At 36.5% G+C, this 25,248-nt stretch overlaps 1 protein-coding gene across 6 annotated transcripts in view; it reads right to left on the bottom strand.

The window, feature by feature from the left end:
* Nucleotides 1–25,248, bottom strand: part of KLHL32 (kelch like family member 32) — a 215,734-nt gene that overhangs the window by 93,528 nt on the left and 96,958 nt on the right. For 4 of the 6 annotated variants that reach the window (XM_002817169.6, XM_024248574.3, XM_054557906.2 and 1 more), the window contains exon 4: nt 4,773–4,880. In XM_002817169.6, coding sequence (XP_002817215.1) covers nt 4,773–4,880 — 108 coding nt within the window. Of the gene's footprint in view, nt 1–4,772; nt 4,881–25,248 lie in introns of those variants that run through there. The other 2 variants (XM_063724913.1, XM_063724914.1) reach the window with 1 other exon arrangement.

Genomic DNA, 25,248 nt, shown 5'->3' with positions numbered 1-25,248 from the left:
TCAAAAACGAACAATAGACTTGAAATTAGTAGGACTCGGTTTGACTAACTGGGCCAAAATATACGAGAGAATGATCTTAGTCAATTCACTGCATTTCCCAGGGCCTGTCATCTTTCAAGTGGGGTCACAGCATTCCTTAGAGTTGTTTTAAAGATTAGTTTAAACAGCATGCATAAAGTGCCTAGTGCTGTCCCCTGGCTTTTTCAGAAGGTGCTTCAGGAAATGTCAGCCCCCTTCCTGTTCTCTCAGCACACAATTTGAACAGCTGAATTACTGCTGTATGCCACAGACTGTCATATGCCTCTGTGGATGCACAGTCAGAATAAGTCTCTGGTGTTTGGACAGAATAATTGCAACCCCAGATCTGGCCCTAGGACTTGTTTTTCTTTCTTTCTTTTTAAAGGCACTTACACCAGATATATTTTCATCTCATTTGGCTTTCTTTTTCTCATAAAAGTAGAATTTAAGCACCTGAGGCATATGACTCCTGGGCAATGGGATATGGCTGCCCTTCTGCAAATATCTTCCTGCTTTCCAAGTAGGTTTCTTCGCCTTCAAAAAGTCAGCTCCCTTTCTGCTATCTTCACTTCAGTTCACATTTCATAGATCCTTTGTGTGACAGGAATTACATGCACACACGCGTGCACACACACATGCACATAGGCATCAACTCAGCCATTCTGAAGGAAATCACAAAGCAATCAAGCAAGCAATAAGGCAGCCACATATATTTGCATGTGTATTTTAACTCAGCCTTCCCAGGAATTTGTGCTCTTGAGTTTCCTAATACTTCAAACATGCTTTACAGACCATTGCCTCTAAGCTTAAACCGTTTAGTTGCTAATGCAGCTGAGTGCAGATATTATTTACTTGGGTAGTTTTACAAAAAAAAATTTACCATTTCATCCCATGGCACATCTATGAAGTAAGAGCTATGGGTTTTCAATCTTACTCTAGAGATGGGCAAATACAGATGTGACTGCATGTAATTCAGGTATAAAAAGAGAAATAATAAGACACAATTTAGAGATGGTATCTTTCTTCACATCTGTAAACCAAAAAACACAAAATACATGATTTACTCACTTCACTAGGAATATATTTTGGCAACTCTGTCAATGATAATGGCCTGTCTTAATTTCCTAAGTCTTGAAATTTGGCTGGGCTAATCTTGAATTTGTGATCCATCACCTTTCTTTCTCCTGTTATACTTTCTATTTGATTAATGGCTTATTTCCTTTATATTTACTATTTTCTTCTAGCTGCCAGAGTTGCCTCAATTATTCTAAGACACATATCTTAAATTCTACTAACTCCAGAAAAGAGAATAAATGATATCATACATTTTAATAAGCCTCTAAAGAAAATTTAGTGAAAAATAGAGACAACAAAGACAATAGAAAAGATTAATGAAAGTGAGACTTCATTCTTTAAAAAGATAAAATCAACAAAACTTTAGCCAGACTAAGAAAAAAAGAGAGAAGATTCAAATAAATAAAATCAGAAATGAAAGAGAAGATATTACAACAGATATCATAGACAGACAAAGGACCATAAGAGACTACTATGAATAATTATACACCAAAAAATTGGATAATCTAGAAGAAATGGATAAAGTCCTAGAAACATACAACCTAGCAAGACTGAATAAAAAAGTAATAAAAAATCCGAACAGACCAATAGCAAGTAAGGAGATTATATTAATACTATTAATAAAAAATATCTCCCATTAAAGAAAAATCTAGGACCTTATAGCATCACAGTAGAATTCTACCAAACATTTAAAGAAGAAAGAATATCAATCTTTCTTAAAACTCTTTCAAAAAATTAAAGAAGGAATACTTTCAAATTCATTTTATGAGACTAGCATTATTCTGATACCAAAGCCAGACAAAGACACTACAAGAAAAGAAAATTCCAGGCCAACATCCATGATGAACATGGATGCAAAACTCCTCAAGAAAATACTAGCAAACCACATTCAACAGCACAGTGAATGATTAAAAAAATCATTCACTATGATCAAGGGAGATTTATCCCTGGGATGCAATGATGATTCAACACATGCAAATATTAATAAATAAATGCAATATACCATATTAACAGAATGACAGATAACAACCATACGATCATCTGAATAGATTCAGAAAAAGCATTTGACAAAATTCAGCATCCTATCATGATAAAAACTCTCAACAAGTTAGGCATAGAAAGAATGTATATCAATACAATAAAGGTCATATATGAAATGCCCAGCGTTAACATTATACTCAGTGGTGAAAAGTTGAAAGCTCTTCCTTTAAGATCAGAAACAAGATAAGTATGCCCATTTTGACCACTTCTATTCAACATAGTACTGGAAGTTCTAGCCAGAGAAATTAGACAAGAAAAAAAAAACACAACTGAGAACTTGAATAGTTAAAACAATCTTGTGCAAAAAGAACAAAGCTAGAGCCATCACAAGAAGATGAGAAAATAAATAACCCAATCAAAAAGTTGGCAAAGGACCTAATAGACACTTCTCAAAAGAAGACATACAGATGGCCAACAGATATATGAAAAAAATTCATCATCATTAGTCATCAGGGAAATGCAAATTAAAACTATAGTGAGATATCACCTCACCCATACTATAAAAAAAGACAATAGATAACAAGTATTGATGAGGGTGTGGAGAAAATTAAACCTTTGTGCACCGTTAGTGGGAATATAAATTAATACACCCATTATGTTAAACAGTATGGAGGTTCTTCAAAAAAGTAAAAATAAAATTACCATATGAACCAGCAATACCACTTCTGGGTAATAGCCAAAGGAACTGAAATTAGTATGCTATAGAGATATCTGCATACCCATGTTCACTGCAGCATTATTCACAGTAACTAAGATATGAATGCAACCTAGTTGTCCATCATCAGATGAATAAATAAAGAAAAGATGGTATGTATACACAACGTACTGCTATTTAGCTTTAAGAAGCAGATAAATCCTGTCATTTGCAATGACATGGATGAACTTTGAGGACACCATGTTAAGTGAAATAAGCCAGGCACAGAAAGACAAATACTTCATGATCTCACTTATATGCTGAATCTAAAAAAGTTGAACTCATAGAAGTAGCAAGTAGAATGATGGTTACCAAAGGCTAGGGGAGGGTGTTTTCTTAGTACATTTAGAGTTGTTATAAAGGAATACCTGAGATTGGGTAATTTATATAAGAAAGAGGTTTATTTGGCTTATGGTTCTGCAGGCTAAACAAGAAACATGGCTCCAGCATCTGCTTCTGGTGAGGGTTTCAGGCTGTTTCCACTCATGGCAGAGGAGAAGCAGAGCTGGCATGTGCCAAGATCACATAGTAAGAGAGGAAGCAAGAGAGTGGGAAAGAGGTGCCAGCCTCTTTTTAATAAATAGCTTTTTCAGGAATTAACAGTGAGAACTCACTCACACCCTGAGGGAGAGCATCAGTCTATTCATGAAGAATCAATGAACATGACCCCAACATCCACCTACAGACCCGACCTCCAACACTGGGGATCAAATTTCAACATGAGATTTGGAGAGGACAAACATCCAAACTGTAGCAGGGGTGGATGGGCCAAGGGGAGATGTTGATCAAAGGGTATATAGTTTCAGTTAGACAGCAGGAATAAGCTTTAGTAATCTACTTCACAGAATGGTAACTATAATAAATAATAATGCATTGTATAGTTCAACATTGCTAGAAGAGTGCATTTTAAATGTTTTCACCACAAAAAAAATAGGTAGGTGAGGTGACAAATTTGTTAATTAGCCTGATTTAATCATCCCACATTGTAAACATATATCAGAACATCACATTTACATCACATAATTATATACAATGATTATTTGCTAATTAAGAATAAAACAAAAATAAAATTCAGTAGAAAAATGAGCTCCCACACATTCTTCAAGACACAAATACCACCCTATCTGTAAAATTTTGTACTGGTAGCCACACCTTACCACATGCATCCTTCTCCCACTCTGTTTTGTATTCTGCTTCTGTTATAACTCCAATACCAGTGAGGATTTTAATCATGTATTTGCCTGTCTTTCTCTCACTAGGATGTGAGCCTCTCAAGAGAAGACGCTTTCATTTTAGCATAGAAGATACTAAATCCAAGTTGGATGAAATGGTGTTAAAGAACAACAATTTATAAAAGGGGAGCTAAACATCCAGTCTGTATTTGAATTGATTTATTTGAGTAGTTCTCAAATGTAAATGGATATCCTCTGATGTCCTATAAATCCTATAACAATTTTAGTCATGAATGTATTAGGATTTCAAACCATCACAATCTACTAATCTAAATGCCTTCAATTCTGACTCTGAGATATGTGAAGGACATGCTACCAAGACGTTGGACATAAATTTTGGGGGCTCTAAATTTTTTGCCTGTTTTTAAGGCAATAAAGCCATGATTGAGTCACCGAGCTTCGGAGATAACAATGAGAATCCATTATCTTGCAAACTCTTTCCCTTATGATAGTTCTTTAAGATATTCAAAAAATTACACCAGCAAGCACTGAGTTAAATTTAAAATACTATGTTCACTGGATCATATTAAAAAATCAAATTGCTTTACTTACCTTTCCATAACTTTAGTCATAAAATTAAGAGGATGTGAATCTTATTTTTAACATCAAAATAAGTAACAAGAACAATAACTAAATCTCATACCTCAAGGATAATCTCTTTGGTTAGGTGTAGTTAAAATGTTAAACTTTACAGATCATGTTTAATACCATACCTGTCCTGTGTATGCAAACTCCAGAGCCTGCTTTAGGCCAAGGCTGGTCACACCGTGCAAATTAACCTCATCAGCTCCACTTTCCACCATACAAAGACTGAACATTGCCTGAGGTGAGGAAAGGGAGAAAGACAATGATGAGACTTTGAAAGCAAGGGAGCAAGACAAAATTCTAGAGAGACTAGGGGAAAAAAAGGTTTTAGAAATTAATAATTGATTTTGATTTTTGAAATGCTTCTACAAAGTGTCATTCACACAAACCACTGCAAATCATTTTGATGTCTGAACAGTTACAATAACAACACACACAGGATGGCATTCCTCACTATATATAGTACTTCTTTTGTAATACACAGTCTCATTTTGAGGTGATGGTATTTAGGCCCACCGAACGCTTTCTCTTGGTCCTGGATTCTCATTGCTACCAAGTTATATGCAGCAATGCCAAACATCCTGCCCAATAGGACATGAAAAGCCTTCATCTTCTGACTTCTCTGCTTTTTTCTGCCTCAGTCCAATGAAACAGCTAGTTCCTCTCATCTGCCATTCTATTAGTTCATTTTCGTATGCTATAAAGAACTGCCTGAGACTAGGTGACTTATAAAGGAAAGAGGTTTAATTGACTCACAGTTCAGAATGACTGGGGAGGCCTCAAGAAACTTACAATAATGGTGGAAGGCAAAGGCGAAGGCAAAGCAAGGCACCTTTTTCACAAGGCAGCAGAAAGGAGAAGTGCCGAGGGAAGCGGATGGTTTTTATAAAACCGTCAGATCTTGTGAGAACTCACTCACTATCATGAGAACAGCATGGGGGAAATCACCCCCATGATCCAATTACCCTCCACCTGGTCTCTCCCTTGACATGTGGGGATTATAGGGACTATGGGGATTACAATTTAAGATGAGATTTGGGTGGGGATACAAAGGCATGTATCACACACTCCGTTTCAGTTCTCAAAGTGTAGCCCTTGGACGAGCGACATCAGCATCACCTGGGAACACGTCTGAGTACAGACTCTCAGGGCCCCAATGCAGAGTTACTGAAACGGATACTCCAAGCGGGGCCCAGCAATCTGTGCTGTAATAGGCCCTCCAGGTGACTCTCATGCCCACTTGAATTTGAGAACCACTAAGCTATTCAGTGCAAGTGAATTTGACCCCAACCAATTCTCCAAATGGCCAATTTACTGCAAATCAGTATGCCAAATGAAAATTTGAAATTAAAAAAACAAAAACTTGCCAAATTAAACAAATGCATTTTAAAAGGAAAAAAAAAATACATCCCCATGCTAATTTGTGCACCTTTAACCTTTTACTTAAGAAATATAAAGAGAATTCAATTTTGTTCACTGATAATGAGAGAAGTTTTGTGGGAACTGTTCCCTGAGATTCTGCAGTTTAGCTAACTTTATAGTCGTAAAAAACAAAAACAAAAAACCTCACTATGTTATGTGGTATTTAGTGCATGCTGAATTTTTTTAATTTGAAAAAATGTGATTTTTTTTTTACTTTTGCCAATGTATCATATTCGTCTTTTAGCAATTTTATTTATTTATTTAAATTTTATCAATGCCTAAGGAATGTACATATTTCAGGGGTACATATGATAATTTAATATAGTCGTAATTTTTAATTGCCAAATCAGTGTATTTGAGATATCTATCACCTTAAAATGTCTTTTCTTTATGCTTAAAACATTCAAATTATTCTCTTCTAGCAATTTTCTTTTCTTTGTTTTGTTTGTTTGTTTTTTGAGAAGGAGTCTCGCTCTGTCACCCAGGCTGGAGTGCAGTGGCGCAATCTCGGCTCACTGCAACCTCTGCCTCCCAGGTTCAAGCGATTCTCCTACCTCAGCCTCCCGAGTAGCTGGGACTATAGGTGCCCGCCACCACTCCTGGCTAATTTTTGTATTTTTAGTAGAGATGGGGTTTCACCGTATTGGCCAGGCTGGTCTTGAACTCCTGACCTTGTGATCTGCCTGCCTCAGCCTCCCAAAGTGCTGGGATTACAGGCGTGAACCACTGTGCCCGGCTCTCTTCTAGCTATTTTCAAGTGTACAATAGATTACTGTAAACTATAGTCACTCTACTGATCTAACACTAGGTCTTATTTCTTCTATTAAACTGTATATTTGCACCCATTATTCAATATCCCCATCATCCTGCCCCTCCCAACGACCCTTCCCAGCCTACTGGGTAGGGTAACCACCAATCTACTCTCTGTCTTCATGAGATTCACTTTTTTTAGCTCTCACATATGAGTGACAACTTACAATATTTGTCTTTTTGTGCTAGGCTTAGTTCACTTAACATAATGACCTCTAATTCCATCCACATTGCTGCAAATGACAGGATTTCATTTTTTATGGCTAAATAATATTTCTTTGGGTATATATACCACATTTTCTTTGTCCATTCATTCACTGATAAGCACTTAGTTAATTCCATTTTTTTTTTCTTTTTCTTTTTTTTTTTTTTTTTTTTTGAGACAGAGTCTTGCTCTGCCACCCAGGCTGGAGTGCAGTGGCATGATCTCAGCTCACTGCAACCTCCGCCTCCTGGGTTCAAGCAATTCTGCTTCCTCAGCCTCCTGAGTAGCTGGGGCTACAGGCACGTGCCACCATACCCGGCTAATTTTTGTATTTTTAGTAGAGACGGGGTTTCACCATGTTGGCCATGCTGGTCTCGAACTCCTGACCTCAAGTGATCCACTCGTCTCAGCCTCCCAAAGTGCTGGAGAGCTGGGATTACAGGTGTGAGCCACTGCACCCAGCCCAATTCCAAATTTTGACTATTGTGAACAGTGCTACAATAAACATGGGAGTGCAGACATACTGATTTCCTTCCTTTTGGAGATACATATATATATATATATATATATATATATATATATAAAATACTGATTTCCTTTCTTTTGAATATATACTCAGTAGTAAAATTGCTGAGTCATATGCTAGCTACATTTTTAGTCTCTTGAGGAAACTCCATACTGTTCTCCATAGTGGCTGTACTAATTTATTCCCATCAACAGTGTACTAGGGTTCCCCTTTCTCCATATCATTGCCAGAATCTGTTATTGCCTCTCTTTTTGATAAAAGCCATTTTAACTGGGGTGAGGTATTTCATTGTAGTTTTGATTTGCATCTTCTGATGTTCAGTGACCTTCAGCATTTTTTAAAATATATCTATTGGACATTTGTATGTCTTCTTTTAAGAAATATCTATTTTTGCACATTTTTAAATGGGATTTTTTTTTTTTTTTTTTTTTTTGCTAGTGAACTGTTTGAGCTTCTTATATATTCTGGTTATCAATCCCTTGTCAGATGGTAGTTTACAAATATTTGTCCCCATTCTGTGGGTTTGCTCTACACTTTGTTGATTGTTTCCTTTGCTGTGTAGAAGCTTTTTAGCTTGATGAAATTCCATTTGTCTATTTTTGCTTTGGTTGCCTGTGTTTTTGGGGTCTTAATCCCAAAAAGCCTTTGCCCGGACCAATGTCCTAGAGCACGTCCCCAATATTGTCTTCTAGTTATTTCATAGTTGGGGCCATAGATTTAAGTCTTTAATACATTTGGATTTGATTTTTGTGTATGGTGAGAGATAAGGGTGTAGTTTCATTCTTCTGCATATAGTTATGCAATTTTCCCAACACCATGTATTAAAAAGACTGTCCTTTCCCCATTGTATGTTCTTGGCACCTTTGCAAAGATAAGTTGTCTGTAAATGTGTGGATTTATATTTGGGTTACCTATTCTATTCCATTGATCTATGTGTCTGTTTTTATGCCAGTACCAGGCTAATTTAGTTACTATAGCTTTGTAGTACATTTTGATATCTGATAGTGTAATGTCTTTGTTCTTTTTACTCAGGGTGGCTTTGGTTATTTGGGGTTTTTGTGGTTCCATTTATATTTAAGATTTTTTTCTATTTCTGTGAAGAATGTCATTGAAAATTTGATATGGACTGCATTGAATCTGTAAACTACTTTGGATAGTATTCTTATTTTAGAAGCATTAATTATTCCTATCCATGAATATGGAGTATCTTTCCCTTTTTTTGGCATCGTCTTCTTTCGTCAGTGTTTTATAGTTTTCCTTGTATAGATATTTTACTTCTTTGGTTAAATTGATTCCTAGGTATTTTATATTCTTTGTACTATTGAACTAATAGGATTTTATTTTAACAAATGTATTTTTTTATCCTCACAAGTCTATACATTTTAAATTAATATGTATAAGATGGACAATATAAACTGATGACCCATTATTCCTTGTAAAGATCTTCATTTCCATCTCACTGCATTAGAAAGTTTTATGTTTTCATAATTAAAAGGATTATTTTTGAGAGCTTAATTTATAGTTAAACTTTTTACTGTTAGAAACACTAAATTATTGCTCTCTTGCCATTTAAGAAATTTTCTAAAATATATTTTAAAAACTTACAATTTGAAAAAATAAAATAACATTCAAAATATCTTAAAGCTATTGGGAGTATTTAACATATAATATATTCAATTATATTTGATATATTAAAAAGCTAACATTCATAATGTATTTAACTTTCAGAAATTTACTTTATCATAAATTTTAAAAATTGAACATTTTTTAGAACTGAGGATGTTCCACATAGTACAGCTTAGTGCCAATAGAAATTGCCTTGACCACTATATCCCCCTGTAGGGGAAAAGAGCAGGAGGATTCCTACAGTCTTTGCTGCTAAAGATCCCCAGTCTTTACCAACAGAAACCCCAGCTGACAGAGATGCCTGGAGCCCATGCCTTGCATCCCCTGGAGCTGGAGGCGGCCACTCTGGCACTCTGCATCTGGTATGGCTTCACATGAGCCCACACCTGGGTGTGATATCACTTGTCTTACACCTGCACCAGGACCTGGCACCCCCATGCACCATGACAGTGTCACACAATCCCCGAAACCAGTGCCCCTGCACATCCCTCAGAACTTGCATTGGACCCAGAACCACCACACACCCCACCCATCATCACACCTCAGGTATCATCACACCTCAGGTGAAAGTCTTCCCCACCAAAGCCAGTCTGTAATATCTGAAAGATGTAACTGCTCCTTCAAATGTTCAGACACCAATGCAAGGCTACAAGGAACATGAAATGTCAGGGAAACATAACACCACTAAAGGAATATGATAATTTCCAGTAACGATCCCAAAGAAATGTGGACCTATGAATTGCCTGACAAAATTATTGTTTTAAGAAATTATCATCGAACACAGATAGACAACTCAATAATATCAGGAAAATAATACATAAACAAAAGGGAAAGTTAGAGAAATGTAAATTTTATGTAATACATGAATGAAAGGGAAAGTTAGAGAAATGTAAACCACAAAAATGAAGCAAACAAATTCTGAAGCTGAAGAACACAATAAATGAAATAAAAAAATGCAACAGAGAGCTTCAATACCAGACTCGATCAAGCAGAGGAAAGAATTAGTAAACCTGAACACTGGTCGTTTAAAATTATCCAGTCAGAGGACAAAAAAGAAAAAAGAATAAAAAGGAGTAAAGAAAACCTATGGATTTTATGGAAAAATATCAAGTAAACTGATACAGATTATGAAAGCTTAATAAAGAGAAGAGAAATAGAAAGGAGAAGAAAGATTATTGAAAAGGAATAATTATCAAAAACATTCTAAATCAGGGTAAGGAAGAGGACATCCAGATTGATTAACCCCAAAAAATCCTAAATAAGTTGAATACAAAGAGATCTGCACGAGGATACATTATAATTAAATTTTCAAAAGTTAAAGACAGAGAATTTTGAAAGAAGCAAAAGAAAAGTGACTTGTCACGTATAAGGAAACCACCTCCATAAGACAATCAGTGGATTTTTTTTTTTAGTAGAAATGTTGCAGGCCAGAAGAGAGTGGGATGATACATTCAAAATACTGAAAGAAAAAAACTGCCAAGAATACAATATCTGGCAAAACTATCCTTTAAAAATAAATGAAAGAGAAAGTCTTTCCCAAGGAAACAAAAAATGAGAGTTTGTCACTCCTAGACCTATTTTACACGAAATGGCTAAGGGGGTTCTTCAAATTGAAAACAAAAACATGCTAAACAGTAATGTGAAAGCATAAGAAAACATAAATCTCACTGGCAAAAGTAAATATACAGACAAATATATAATAATGTAACACTGTAATGGTGGTGTGTAAGTTACTTTTACCCCAACATTTAAAAGATAAAAGACCAAAATTTGTTGATGGATACACAATATAAAAAGAATTAAACTCTGACTGCAAAAACACAAAGTTTGGGGGAGGTGGTAAAAATGTAGAATTTTTGTGTGCAGTTACGTTGTTATCAACTTAAAATAGACCATTGTAACTACAAGACATTTTACGCCAGCCTTGAGGTAACCACACAGAAAAAAACTTATAATAGATATACAAAAGATAAATAGAGAAGAATCAAGGCAAATACTACAAAAATAATCAAATAACAAAGGAAGATGGCAAGAGAAGACGAGAGACCACTTTTATTCAACTTAGTACTGGAAGTCCTACCCAGAGCAATTAAACAAGAAAAAGAAATAAAAAGCATCCAAACGGGAGAGGAAAAAGTGAAATTACCTCCACAGATAACATGATTATATACGTAGGAAACCCTGAAGATTCAAACAAAAAACAATGTTAGAACTAATAAATGAGTTTAACAAAGTTTTTTGGTGCAAAATTAACATACAAAAATCAGTGGTATTTGTGTACACAAACAGGAAAGTCATCAAAAAGAAATTTAAGAAAACCATCCCATTTACAATAACAAAGAAAATACTTAGGCATACATGTAATCAAAGAAGTAAAAGACTTGTTAACTGAAAATTATAAAACATTGGTGAAGGAAATCAAAGACACAGATAAAATGGAAAGACATCCATGTCCATGGATTGAAAAAAATGTGTTAAAATGTTCATACTACCCAAAATCATGTATACATTCAACACAATCCCTATCAAAATCCAAGTGGCATTCTTTATAGAAATAGAAAAAAAAGTGCTAAAATCAAATGGAACCACAAAAAACCCTGAATAGCCAAAGAAATCTTAAACAAAAAGAACATGCTGGAGGCATCACACTTCCTGATTTCAAAATATATTACAAAGCTACAGTAATCAAAACAGTACAGTACTGTCATAAAAACAGATATATAGACCAACAAACAGAATATCCCAGAAATAAATGAATGCATCTATGGTAAACTGATCTTTGACAGGGTAATCTTTGACAGGGTGCCAAGAACACACAATAGGGAAAGGACAGGCTCTTCAATATACAGTGCAAGAAAAACTTGACATCCGCATGCCAAAGAATAGAATTGAACCCTTATCTCACATCATATGCAAAAATTAACTTAAATGTATTAATGACTTAAATGTAAGACTTGAAACAATACAGAAGAAAATGTAGGGGAAAAGTTCCTTGACACTGGTCTAGGCAATAATTTTTTGGATATGACACCAAACTACTGGCAACAAAAGCAAAAATAAGTGGGCTTGCATCAAACTAAAAACTTGTGCATACCAAAGGAAACAATCAACAGATTAAAATGGCAACCCACAGAATGGGAAAAATATTTGCAAACCATATATCTGATAAAGGGTTAATATCCAAAATATTTAAGGAACTCAAAATTCAATAGCAAAATAAATAAATAATTAAATAACTGAATTTTAAAATGGTCACAGGACCTGAATAGACATTTTTCCAAAGAAGGCATACAAATGGGCAACAGGTATATAAAAAGATGCTCAACATCACTAATCATCAGGGAAAAGCAAGTAAAAACCACAATGAGGTGTCTCCTCACACCCGTTAGAATAATTATTACCAAAAAGACAGAAGATAAGTGTTGATGAGGTTGTAGAGAAAAGGGAATCCTTGTTTATTGTTGGTTGGAATATAAATTGGTACAGCCATTATGGGAAACAGTAGAGAGGGTACTAAAAAAAATTTAAAAAGAACTACCTTATGATCTAACAATCTCACTTCTGGGTATGTATGCAAAGAAAATGAAATTAGTATCTTAAAGTGATAGCCACACTCCCATGGTTATTGCAGCATTATTTACAATAGCCACAATATGGAAACAATCTTAATATCCCTCAACGGATGAATGGATAAAGAAAATGTGAGATATACACACACATACGAACATTATTTAGCCTTAAAAAAGAAGAAAATCCTGCCATTTGCAACAATATGGATGAACTTGGAAGACATTATGCTAAGTGAAATAAACTAGACACAGAAAGACAAATATTGAATGATCTTCTCACTTATATAGGCATACGGTGGGTTTAGTTCCAGACCAACTTAATAAAGCAAATACCATAATACAGTGAGTCAGACATACGTTTTGGTTTCCCAGTACATATAAAAGTTATGTTGACACTATACTGTGGTCTATTAAGTATACATACAAAGTGAACAGTGCCTGACATATGGCAAGCTCTTAGTAAAATTTATATTTTGTGGTAACAATAAAATGTAGTGAAGTTTCTTTTATGTATTCCCTGGCTAAAAGGATTGCTATGTTAGGAGAAGCACCAGTTTCTGTTGTTGTTTTTTTAAATCAAGTGTGGCTACAGATAAAAAAAGGCTAACAGGAAATTGCCTTTAGAGTTAAGTAGATTTTGTTTATGCATTTGCAGAAGACTACCTGAAATTCCAAAATTAAAAAACAGATCACAGTTAAGTAAAAACCTTTAGTTTATAAAATGTTGAATTTGCTTCTAAACTTCTTGAAAGAACCTGAAAGAAATTTCAGTTGTTTTCAGTGTCTGCTTTTTATTACATGGGTGGTTAAGTTTTTAACATTCCCCACACCAACCAAGTTCTTTTTTCAGATCTTCCAAGTTGCAATTGCCCCTGATGTGCTGACCACCTGCTTGCCACCAATCCCATATATACAGCAGGACTCAAATAGCTTAAACTGCAGAAGAATGATCTGGGTTAATGAAATAGAAAAACTTCCTGAGAACAAAGGTTAAAAAAACAAAAGAGGCTGCCAAAGGAGTTTTAAAAATCTACATTTCTAGGGTCTTTCAAAAGTAATCAGGGCAACACTGGCATAGAATAGGGATCCTCATCAGAGTTAGTAGAGTTGGGAGGAAAACACAATTCCTTAAATAATGTATATCTATATTTGCACGTTTGTATGAGCAATAAAGGAACACCATGTTGGTAATTATTTTATATCAATACAATTAAATGCATCTATAATTGCTATATTATAGAGTACGATTGTAGAGGGAAAAAAGAGACTTAATTTTATTCTGTTTACGTAAGTATCTTTTGGATCATTGCAATGAACATGTATTACTTATGTATTTCAAACAACTCCCTTTTAAAAACTTTGTTTTATTTTTAATGTTCAGAACTATGCAGGAAGATACATCTGGTTCTATAACCTACTGGTCATGTGGGCAATTTATCTTGAAACTTTGGCTATCTTGAAACTGAGGCTAAGCCTCAGGCTCTTTATCTGTAAAAGGGGAATAATACCAACTTCACAGGGTTGTTATAGGTTTAAATACAATTATGCTTAATGTTAGGCATAATATGTGGCACACAGTAAATGTTTAACAGGTAGAAACTGTTGCTATAATCCAGGTTGATTGTCTTGCTGTCCCATGTCTCCCTTTGATTCCAATTGAAATGAGAGCCGAGAAACAGCACCCTCCACTCAACTGCTGACTAAATCCATTCATTTCAAATAGTTTCCAAATGACAGTCTCACTCTAAATCCCTATCCCTGGCTTCAGGACTTTACTTTTGCAACATACTTCTAGACTTCTACTTTATGGAATGACCCCATTATAAAAATCATCACCACCACTTCTATAAAGACAGAACTTCCACTTTGACATCACATCATACTGTTTTAGAAAGTTAACAATGCCAGGCACTGTGGGTCATGTCTATAATCCCATCACTTTGGAAGGCTGAGGCTGGAAGTTCACTTGAGGCCAGGAGTTTGAGACCAGGCTGGGCAACATAGGGAGACCCTATCTCTACAAACAATAAAAAAAAATTAGCTGAGCATGGTGGTCTGAACCTGTAGTCCTAGCTACTCAAGACGGTGATGCAGGAGGATCACTTGACCCCATGAGTTTGACGCTGCAGTGAGCCATGATCACACCACTGCACTCCAGCTTGGGCAAAAGAGTGAGACTCTACCTCAAAAAAAAAAAAAAGTTAAAAACTTAATGCTTATAATTTTTAAAAACTAGAATTAACCTAAAGATTAAAAAAGGGGAAGTATTATATCAAGGTCAATGTCTTGGGTATAATACATTTAAAAGACATCTCAATTAGGAAGAGCCTCATTGGATACCACTTGGTGATAAGGAAGAACTTGGCCATTTGGTACAGTGAAACACCAGTTGCCTAGTCTATCCGAACTAGTGAAACAATGTCCAGAGACCTGCTAGAGACCAGGAGGAAGGTCAAAGTCTCCTTGGCAGCAAAAGAGGTGATGAGACCAACAGTAATATTTTTAAGCATATAACATCTTGAAAAGGTAGACTGCAGGCTCCATGAAGGCAGGTGCCATATCTCCTTTTCTCACTGTGGTGCCCCCAGATCCTAGGAGTGCATACACGCAATAAATACAGAAAATGAATGAATCGACCAATATGATCTTCAAAACTCATCTGCAGATGATGTCCTACCACCCTATAGTGTCATAAACAAAAAGAATTCATTCTATGTAACAGAGAATGTTCTGCATGTAAGGTGTTTTAGATACCAAAATGTAAAATCGTAACTAAAGAGAAAGAGCATCTACTGTAAGCTAAACATTTGAGAAACATAAGTGAGTTCAAAGCTAGACATTCAGAAAAAAAAAAGAACATATGTCAATGTTCTCTATCAAGTCACAACATTCTGCCAAAGCATGGGATAAAGTTCTGCTTAGAAATATGAAAGCATTGCACAGACTCATGCTTGGTTCACAAGATTTTGTCTTCGGGAGAGCCTCGGCCAGGCTGAGATTTACAGTCATCACAGCTCATTTGTGGCTGATAATGTGCTGCCACCAACAACAAACCTTTCTAATTGAAAACCTAGTTTGTGAGTATATAATCCACTTTAAGTGCCTACCACAGAGGGAGGTGTGGATTTATGGTGTGTTATTCCCTCTTTATTTCACACAGAAGTGATGCAAATTGAGTCCTAAAATCACAGTACGTGAAGTTTTCTTGTCATGTTAGTTGTCATGCAGACACAAGATTAGTTACAGCTACATTTTAGGGTGGTACCTTACGACACAAAACTGACAAAAATTCTACTACATCTTCATAGATAAGTAAAATGGCAGATGATAGACTTTTTAAAGCATCTGGTAAAATATAATCTTTTTACCTGGCAAACTATGTGCAGCTTTGGAGTTACACCGAACACAGGCAAAACCACTGCGACTCCCATTTTATCAAGAATACAAATAATCTTACAGGTGAAATAACTGAATCGTTTGGAGGTACATTCAACCCTTACATTTTATAAGCATTAAACAGAGTTAAATGAAAGTAAAAAGACATGTTTAAGGAAGTCATTGAAAAGAGCAACTCGCAATGATTACAGTAGATCCATTACATCTTACATCTTCTATATGCCCACTGTTACATAATTAGTGATGTTTACAATGGCCATGAGGCATTACAGAGATTTGAACTAACTTCTGAATCAACAAAGATTACATTTTGCTCAATTTAGTGTTAATGGTTATTAGCCTTTATTACATTTTGGTTACACCTCACATATAGAATGGGTAGTAAATCTCAGTTAATGAGACCATTCAATTAACTGCAATAGCCCATTCCCTTCCATTAGGGAGAGGAGGGTCCCAATCACAGTTAAATTGGACTATTTACCTCCTTTATCTTGCAAATGAAAAAAATAACCCAATCCACCTGGAGAGCTAAATGGTATGAAAGAGTGAGGATGTTTGGTTGGTGGTTTTCTTTCCTCTTTACAATTGTTTTAATTTTTCCTCCCATAGTATAATAATACTGTCAGAGAATAAAATATCACAAGACAAACTAAAACAGTAAAATTATATTACTGTAAATATAATTAGGCAACACAAATTAATATCTCTAAAATACCAATTTTCCCTCACCTTAACCACATAAAGATCCATCTTATATGCTAAAAGTTATGTTACATATTGTTTTTTTCTAAAATCTTCAAATATGTAGCTTGTTTATTTAAAGGATCTAGCTGTGTTTCACAGCTTTGCTCTTGGCACAGTTGCTTCCTAAATTAACTATACAGTGATAATGAGCCCTTCAAAACAAGCATCATTATGGTTTATCCTGTCTGTTTAGAATTTTCCTCTTCCTGAATGTGGCCATGTTTCAACGACCTGAGTCTTCTGGGAGAGGAAAGGGTGGAATAAAAAAAGGACACAAATCTTGTTGTTTCTTAGCCAAAGTTACGGTAATTGTGAAGGCCAGAAACTGCTGCTCACCATGCAATTGGGTAACTCACAAAATTTGTCCCTGCCAGTCTTTCTGTCTTCTGGAAAGTGGCATCCACACATTTGACTTCAGCCTTGGGTTGCCCTCTCAGATCCCTATGGTTCTCCTTATTCCTCTGGTGGTTCTGTTACTTTCTAATTGTATCCCCTGAACGTGGGATCATAATACATTCCTACCTACCATACAAAGAAGTCCATTGTTTTATCTGTCACAAATTTGCCTCTTTCAGGTGTTTAGGGATGGCACTTTTACTCTTTCTTATTGAATATATTTGCTAAACCATTATTGAATGAATCAAATTAATTGAAGAGGCTGTTTGATCTCTCTCATATGACAGCCAATGGCACAATCCTGCTCTTCACAAACTTCTAAGGACACCCCAACTGAGATATAACCTAGATTTCCTGCACTTTGACAGCTGTCCTAAGACAGAATTTGGGGCTTGCACGAAGGAATGACTGAGCAGTTGTGATTAGAGTCTGCATGGATCAGAGAAAGTATGAAAAAAGGAAACTTACTTAGAGAACAGTGATATCAGAAAAGATTGAAAGCCTGGAGAAAGAAAGAAGTGAAGCAACTGAGGAGACAGAGAGGGGGATTCTTTACTGAGGAAAATATGATAGGAATTCAGGGAGAATTCTCTAAGACCAGAAGAGACTCCTATGTGGTTTTCAAAGCTGTGCTGGGTGTGTGTAAGAAGCAAGACTAAACTCTAGCCTCTCTTCTGCAAATGGAATTTTGGAATGTTAACACTTTAGAGATCACTGGCCCTTCCCTACTTGAGGTGTGGTCCCTGGAATAGCAGCGTTGGTATTGCCAAGGAACTTGTAAGAAATATAGAATCTCGGCTCCTACCCCACACTTACTAGATGGGAAAGCTGAGTTTTAACGAGAACCCCAGGTGAACCACATGCACATAAATGTTTGAGAAGCACAGCTGGGGTAGTCAGTCCTCCCCCCCTTGCAGCACTCCTTGCATACTTGAATACTTGAGGTGATGAGACACCTAATATTTTTTCATGACAGGCTGTCCCTTGCTGGAGAAATATTAGTAAAACCTTCAAAATATTGACTTCTAATCACCTTCTTGATAACTTTCTCCCCTTGGTCATAGGAGAAGGTCAATGAGTTCACTCTCTTTTCTGCTTAACAGCCTTTCAAATATATACAGTAACAGCTCTAGGGTCTCCTACTGGAAATAGTATCTAATCCGAATTCTCGGAGTCATAAAATGTTAGTGCTTGAAGCCAATGCTCGAAGTTTTGTAGGCTGGGCAGAAGGCCTGAGTCCAAATCCCAGCATGGGAGGACTGATCCCTAGATTTGGAGGGGTGGGAGTGATTACTGTACAGGAAATAAAAGGTATTTCAAAAGAAAGAAAGTGGATTTAAGGACATGGTCTTTGAAAGAGTAAATCATCCTAAGCTTGTGAATGGTGGCAGTGGTAAGAACTTTCAGGCAAATCTTTCACACTGTCTCCCTTTTCCCCTAATTATTTTGGTTGATTTTCTCTGGTCCATTTCCTTCTTATCAATTTTCCTTAAGATGAATTTCATGTGGCTACCTCAAAGCTGCTTTTGACACAAATCACTCAGAATATTCCTATGGAATTCAAAAAGTAGAAGTTTTTAACAAGTTTCAATTTGTCATAAAGAATGACAAGGAAGTTTCTTACCTGCCCAATCTGATATTGGTAATGGCTTCCTGGAGCCCCATTGAGGGCTGTAAGGCCACATCCAGCTCAAGTGAGAGTGGTCAGGATCTAGTCATAATGTCTGTCATGAGTATAAATAGGGACCAGGAGCAGACAAGTACTAAAACACACAATTTCTGTCCTAGAATTCACAATGTCATCCATAAGATCTGTTATCCCTTTTCTTTTTTTTTTTTTTTTGAGAGAGAGTCTCCCTTTGTTGCCCAGGCTGGAGTGCAGTGGTGCAATCTCAGCTCACTGCAACCTCTGCCTCCTGGGTTCAAGTGATTCTCCTGCCTCAGCCTCCCGAGTAGCTGGGACTACAGGTGCACGCCACCACGCCCAGCTGGTTTTTGTATTTTTAGTAGAGACGGGGTTTCACCATACTGGCCGGGGTGGTCTCGAACTCATGACCTCATGATCCACCTGCCTCGGCCTCCCAAAGTGCTGGGAATACAGGTGTAAGCCACTACGCCCAGCCCTGTTGTCCCTTTTCTATAGAGAACTTTTTAGAAGAATGTTGAAGATAATAGTGTGAAATTTCCTCAGTTATCACTTATTATCTTAGTCTCTTAAAACTCAATGTAAACTAATGATCGCTCTTAAAATTTTAACCCTCAATTTCAACAGTCCCTCTCTTATTTTTAATGTCCTCTCTTAATAACTTTTTCTTCAACATCTAACATAAAGGAAGGTATATGACCATAAATATAGATGCCCAGTCCAGGTGTGGACCCTCCCTTCGTTCTTGCATTTTATACATCACTTTTGTTTGACAGCTGTGAGTCAACCAATACCCACTGGAGACCATCTTCTTTATTAGGCATGCACACAGACAGGGCAAGAGCCCAGCTAACAGACTGTTTCATTTAACCTCATTAGTTGCTAAGCAACCATTTCCCTGGCACCTTCCTAATCTAAGAACAGGTCAGCTCTATGAATATGAAGTGTTCAAGTCTTCCCAAATGTCCAAGTTAATTTTTTTTTTGAGACAGGGTCTTGCTTTGTCACCCAGGCTAGGGTACAGTGACATGATCATAGCTCACTGCAACCTTGAACTCCTGGGCTCAAGCAATCCTCCCATCAAGCTCATGTTTTCTGCAAACACATTTGATGCTTTGTCCATGCAGGCTAATACAAAGTCTCTATATCTTATAAAATGGGGAAACAAAAGGGTTTAGGAATCATCCACGAGCTTTCAAACACCTTTTAAAAAATAATTAGATGGACTTCTTTTAATCCTATGAACATTTGTATATATATATATAATGTATTTATTTCTCAAAATTTATATAATTATATTTTACATATTACCCATCTTGATCTTCATTTTCTCTTGGGTGAAATGAGCTTTGCTCCATCATTAAAAGAAAGATAAATAGCTTTTTCTTCTAGGGCCTCCCTATAGCTCTGGTGTGATAATGAGAACAATGACAATAGCAACTCAAGTTTACCCAGCCTTTACCATGTGGCAGGCCCTGTGTCAGAGTCCTACTTGAATTAAAGTTTTATTTTCACAACTCTGTGAAGTCAGGTACTACTATTACCTCATTTTAAACATGAGAAAATGAGACCCAGTGAAATTAAGCAAATGGTTCAAGGCAATAAAGCTGGTAAGAGGGAGAGTCGGGACTTGAACCCATGCCGTTCACCACCATTCTTCTGTGCCTACTCACGTGCCTCCCTCTCAAGTTGGAAAGACTGCCAGACAAACTGGGAAACTAGTAGGCCCTTCAATTCAAAGGAAGACAAACAGACATCAGACTGTGTTTAGACTTACAGACCTCCTCTCCTCCACTTCTTCCAACCACAGTTGACCTCAGAAGGATGAATATTCATTGCCTACCTGAGAAATGCATTACTATCTATTACTGGAATCTCACATGAAGTTAGCTAATTCCCATAATTGTAGCAGGATCAGAATGCATCTAATACATGTATTGTGATTATAAAGTGATATGAATTATTTGATATGAAAATCTCTCATTAGAGCCACAGCTCTCCGAGTGAGAAGCATACTGATAATTCAATCTTTCAGGAGTTCAGGCATGCAAGCCCAGAATGCAGTCAACATCAGATGGGCTAATGAAAAGCAACCGATTCAACAAGCAGCTGGATCATCCCACTCTATGGACAATTCGTTCCAAATCAGTTTTTTACAAAGACGATAAACAGAATCATGGCACTTCTACAGATTCCAATAATTCTTTATACCAATTCATCAGGCTCACAGGATCGGATGTCTTCTCCTCTTTTGTTTAAAACATCTGCCTTCACTCAACACTAATTTTTAAGAGTTTAAAAATTCCATCAGCTTTATTATCCTTTAAACATGTGGTCTTCTTTTGGATGAAGCTGAGATTGACTGTACACCTGAGACCAAATAAGCATGAATGCAAATTTTACTTTAAATAAAACAGCATAAAAGTTATAACATTAAAAGCATAGAAAAGATATGGCAGAAAAATAAAGTGATCTTTCAATATATATTTGAAACAAATACATATAAAGGGGCTTAGCACAATGACTGTCACAGTGTAAATGATAAAAAATGTTAGCTATTATTATTACTTTAAAACTATTTTTCTAGCTTCATAATACTTACATTTAGTAGATGTGAATCAGTTTAAATAAAAGAATAAAATGCAGACCAGAGTTCACCATTATCCATCCATTCACTGTAATGAAGACAATGAACTAACTATAAACACGATAATGAAAATTAAATGAATGACTCTGAAATGTTAACAATTTCTGTGGCATTGATTCAAATAATTTTAAAGAGGAATATGATGATGGCTCTTTAGATGGCTCTCAGCTTTGTATTTAAAAAAGAGGTAACATTTGACCAATATCACTGTTACCTGGTAACTTACCTTGAATTGACAAAAGGAAATCCATTTTTAATGAAATGTGCTCAGTTTCAAAAGGAAATTATGAAGTCATTTAATTTGAAGGAAAAAAAAAAAGCAACAACAAAAACCCACACACTTCTTCATGTTCACAAGGTCCTGTCCCACAGTACATCAGAATCAGCCTTATCCCACCACCATGTGCAGACTCTATTACAGCAGCTATGTGGCTGCTCATAGTCAGCCAGGCAATTAATACTTATTGAATATCTACCAGATGTGAGGCTCTGTAACAGGCTGTTTATCAAATGCCAGGTTGACTGCTTAATTTGGCTTTGCAGAATGTCAAGGCCACTATTAATGGTGCTACTTTTTCTGACTAAAATTAGAAGCTATTTCTCAAGTCCTCTTCCTAACAGATACTACCTAAATGATTAATCATCAGATACAAAGTGGACAATGCCAACTTCTACTCACAGACAACAGTATAATATGATTTAGGTGAGAAATTGAGCACATTTTCATCTCTGGATGATTTTTTGTCAATTTCTACAGCTCCTTGGACTATATTTTTTCATACATTTTTCAAAAGTCACAATTGCTGTAGGACAAGACAAGAAGAGCCTATTGCGGCTTTTCAGGACTCTCTTCTGAACCAGATTCTAGTATCTCCAGAGAGTTACAAGTTGAGGAGAAGAGAGACCACAGTTACCACATTAGGTTCCCAATTAGTTAGCCAAGGATTTTCATGGCCCCTAGTTCTCTAGTGGCTTCAGGTGATACTATCCATGTAGAACTAGGCCAGCTGGATCTGAGAAAACAGCGAAAAGCCTGCTGGGTGACTAGTCTTTGGGACTTACAATTAAATCTCCATTTCAGCAGTATGCATCCACTAAGAATTCAAGAAATTCTATGTTAAGGAATGGGTACAATGGATTTTAAATGAATCTCAGCATCAGTAATGCCATACTGTCATGTGTAGAAAGAAAACAGAGACAGTGACCCAAATTTTCTGAGCCATCCTTGTGTTGCCCACCCCCACAGCAGCTTCTGTAAGGATAAAAACAAAAAATATATATTTAGTTTTAAAGAAAATCAGTTTTACTTGTGAAATTGAAAGAAGTTACACTGATTAGTTTTATATTTACAAGTGTATCTATAAATTCAGTTTATAGATTGTCAGCTTATAGTTTATAGATTGTCAGCTTATAGTTTATAGATTGTCAATGCTGAAAAAATATGATCCAAAACCCGAGAGGGGAAAGATCTTTCGCTAACCAGTCCTATGCCTTCAGATGTTTTAAAAAACTTAAATGGTGGCTTTTTTGTCTTTACAATTTCTAAATTATATGTATTTAGTAATATATGAATATAGTTGATACGGTTTGGATCTCTGTCCCTACTTAAATCTCATCTCAAATTGTAATCCTCATAATCCCCACATGTCAAGGGAGAGACCTGGCGGGAGGTGATTGGATTGTGGAGACGGTTTCCCCCATGATGTTCTCATGATAGTCAGTGAGTTCTCACGATATCTGATGGTTTTATAAGTGGCAGTTTCCCCTGCTCTCTTCTCGCTCCTACCACCTTGTGAAGAAGGTCCTTGCCTCCTCTTCGCCTTATGCCATGATTGTAAGTTTCCTGAGGCCTCCCCAGCCATGTGGAACTGTGAGTCAATTAAAACTCTTTCCTTTATAAATACCTTTATAATTTATATATACCCAGTCTCAGGTATTTTATAAATTACCCAGTCTCAGGTATTATAAATTACCTTTATAAATTACCCAGTCTCAGGTATTTCTTTATAGTAGTATGAAAATGAACTAATATAAGTCTTCTTTAAAAATTAGGTTATCAGGGCTGGGCGCCGTGGCTTATGCCTATAATCCCAGCACTTTGGGAGGCTGAGGCCAGCAGATCATCTGAGGTCAGGAGTTCGAGACCAGCCTGGCCAACATGATGAAACCCCATCTCTACTAAAAATTCAAAAATTAGCCAGGTGTGGTGGCAGGTGCCTGTAATCCCAGCTACTTGGAAAGCTGAGGCAGGAGAATCGCTTGAACCTGGGAGGCAGAGATTGCAGTGAGTTGAGATCGCACCACTGTACTCCAGCCTGGGCAACAAGAGTGAAACTCCATCTCAAAAAAAAAAAAAAAAATTAGGTGTTATCACAGGTAAAATTTTTTTTTTTTTTTTTTTTAGGGTATAAAATTTTATTTATTTTTTTTTCTTTTATTATTATTATTATTATCATTATTATACTTTAGGTTTTATGGTACATGTGCGCAATGTGCAGGTAAGTTACATATGTATACATGTGCCATGCTGGTGCGCTGCACCCACCAACTTGTCATCTAGCATTAGGTATATACAGGTAAAATTAAAGTCCTCCTTTCTGAGAAGGTAATACAGTATTTGAGCAAAGACCTGCAGAGGGCAAGGAAGGAAGTCATGTAGCTATCTAGAGGAGTAATCCAGGCAGAGGAAACAGCTGTGCAAAGATTCTCAGGTGCCCGTCTGAGGAATAGCAAGAAGGGCAGTGTGACTGGAATGGATGGAGGTTGAGAGTTGTAGGAGGGATGACAGATGATGTAGAATCATGTACCCTGAAAGACGTTGGCTGTTACTCTGCATGACAGTAGAAACCATCATAGGGTTTGAGCAGAAGTGACAATCCAATTTGTGTTTTCAGTGGGTTCACTGGGGCTGCAGTATTGAAACAGACTGCAAAGAATCAAGGATTGAAGAAGGAAAACAGAGTAGGAGGATACTGCAAAACTCCAGGCAAAACATAATGGTAGCTTAGACCAGGGTGGTAGCACTAGAAGTGGCTGGAGTCTGGATATATTTTGAAGGTCCAGCTATGGGGACCTGCCAGCAGTGTGGATGCAAGAAAATAGAGTCAAGGATGACCCAGATAATTGGGGCCTGCATTAACTGTACATTTGCCATTAACTGAAATTGAAAAAACTGTGCAATAAGCAGTTTTGTGGGAGGAAACTGGAAGTTTGATTTAGGACGTATTAGATTTGTGATGCCTCTTAAACATCCAACTAGAGATGATAAGCAGGCTGTTGGACATATGATTTCACAATTTTAGGGGAAGTCCAATTTGGAAATACAAATTTGTCAGTCATCATCTCTGGTGGTTAATTTCATGTGCCAATTTGACTCGGCCACAGGTGTTTAGATATTTGGTAAAACATTATTCTAGTATGTCTGTGAAGGTGTTTCTGGATGAAATTAACATGTTAATCAGTAGACTGAATAAAGCAGATTTCCTCCTTAAAGTAGATGGGACTCATCTAGTCAACTGAAAGCCTAAATAGAATCAAAAGACTGAAAAAGAGGAGATTCCCTTTACTGACTGTCTTCATGCCAGGACATGCCATCTTCAGGCTTGAACTGAAACATCA

This window comes from Pongo abelii, chromosome 5 (genome assembly GCF_028885655.2).
Source record: "Pongo abelii isolate AG06213 chromosome 5, NHGRI_mPonAbe1-v2.0_pri, whole genome shotgun sequence".
NCBI lineage: Eukaryota > Metazoa > Chordata > Mammalia > Primates > Hominidae > Pongo > Pongo abelii.
Note: the sequence above shows the minus strand (reverse complement) of the source record. Positions and strands in the feature narration are given on the sequence as shown.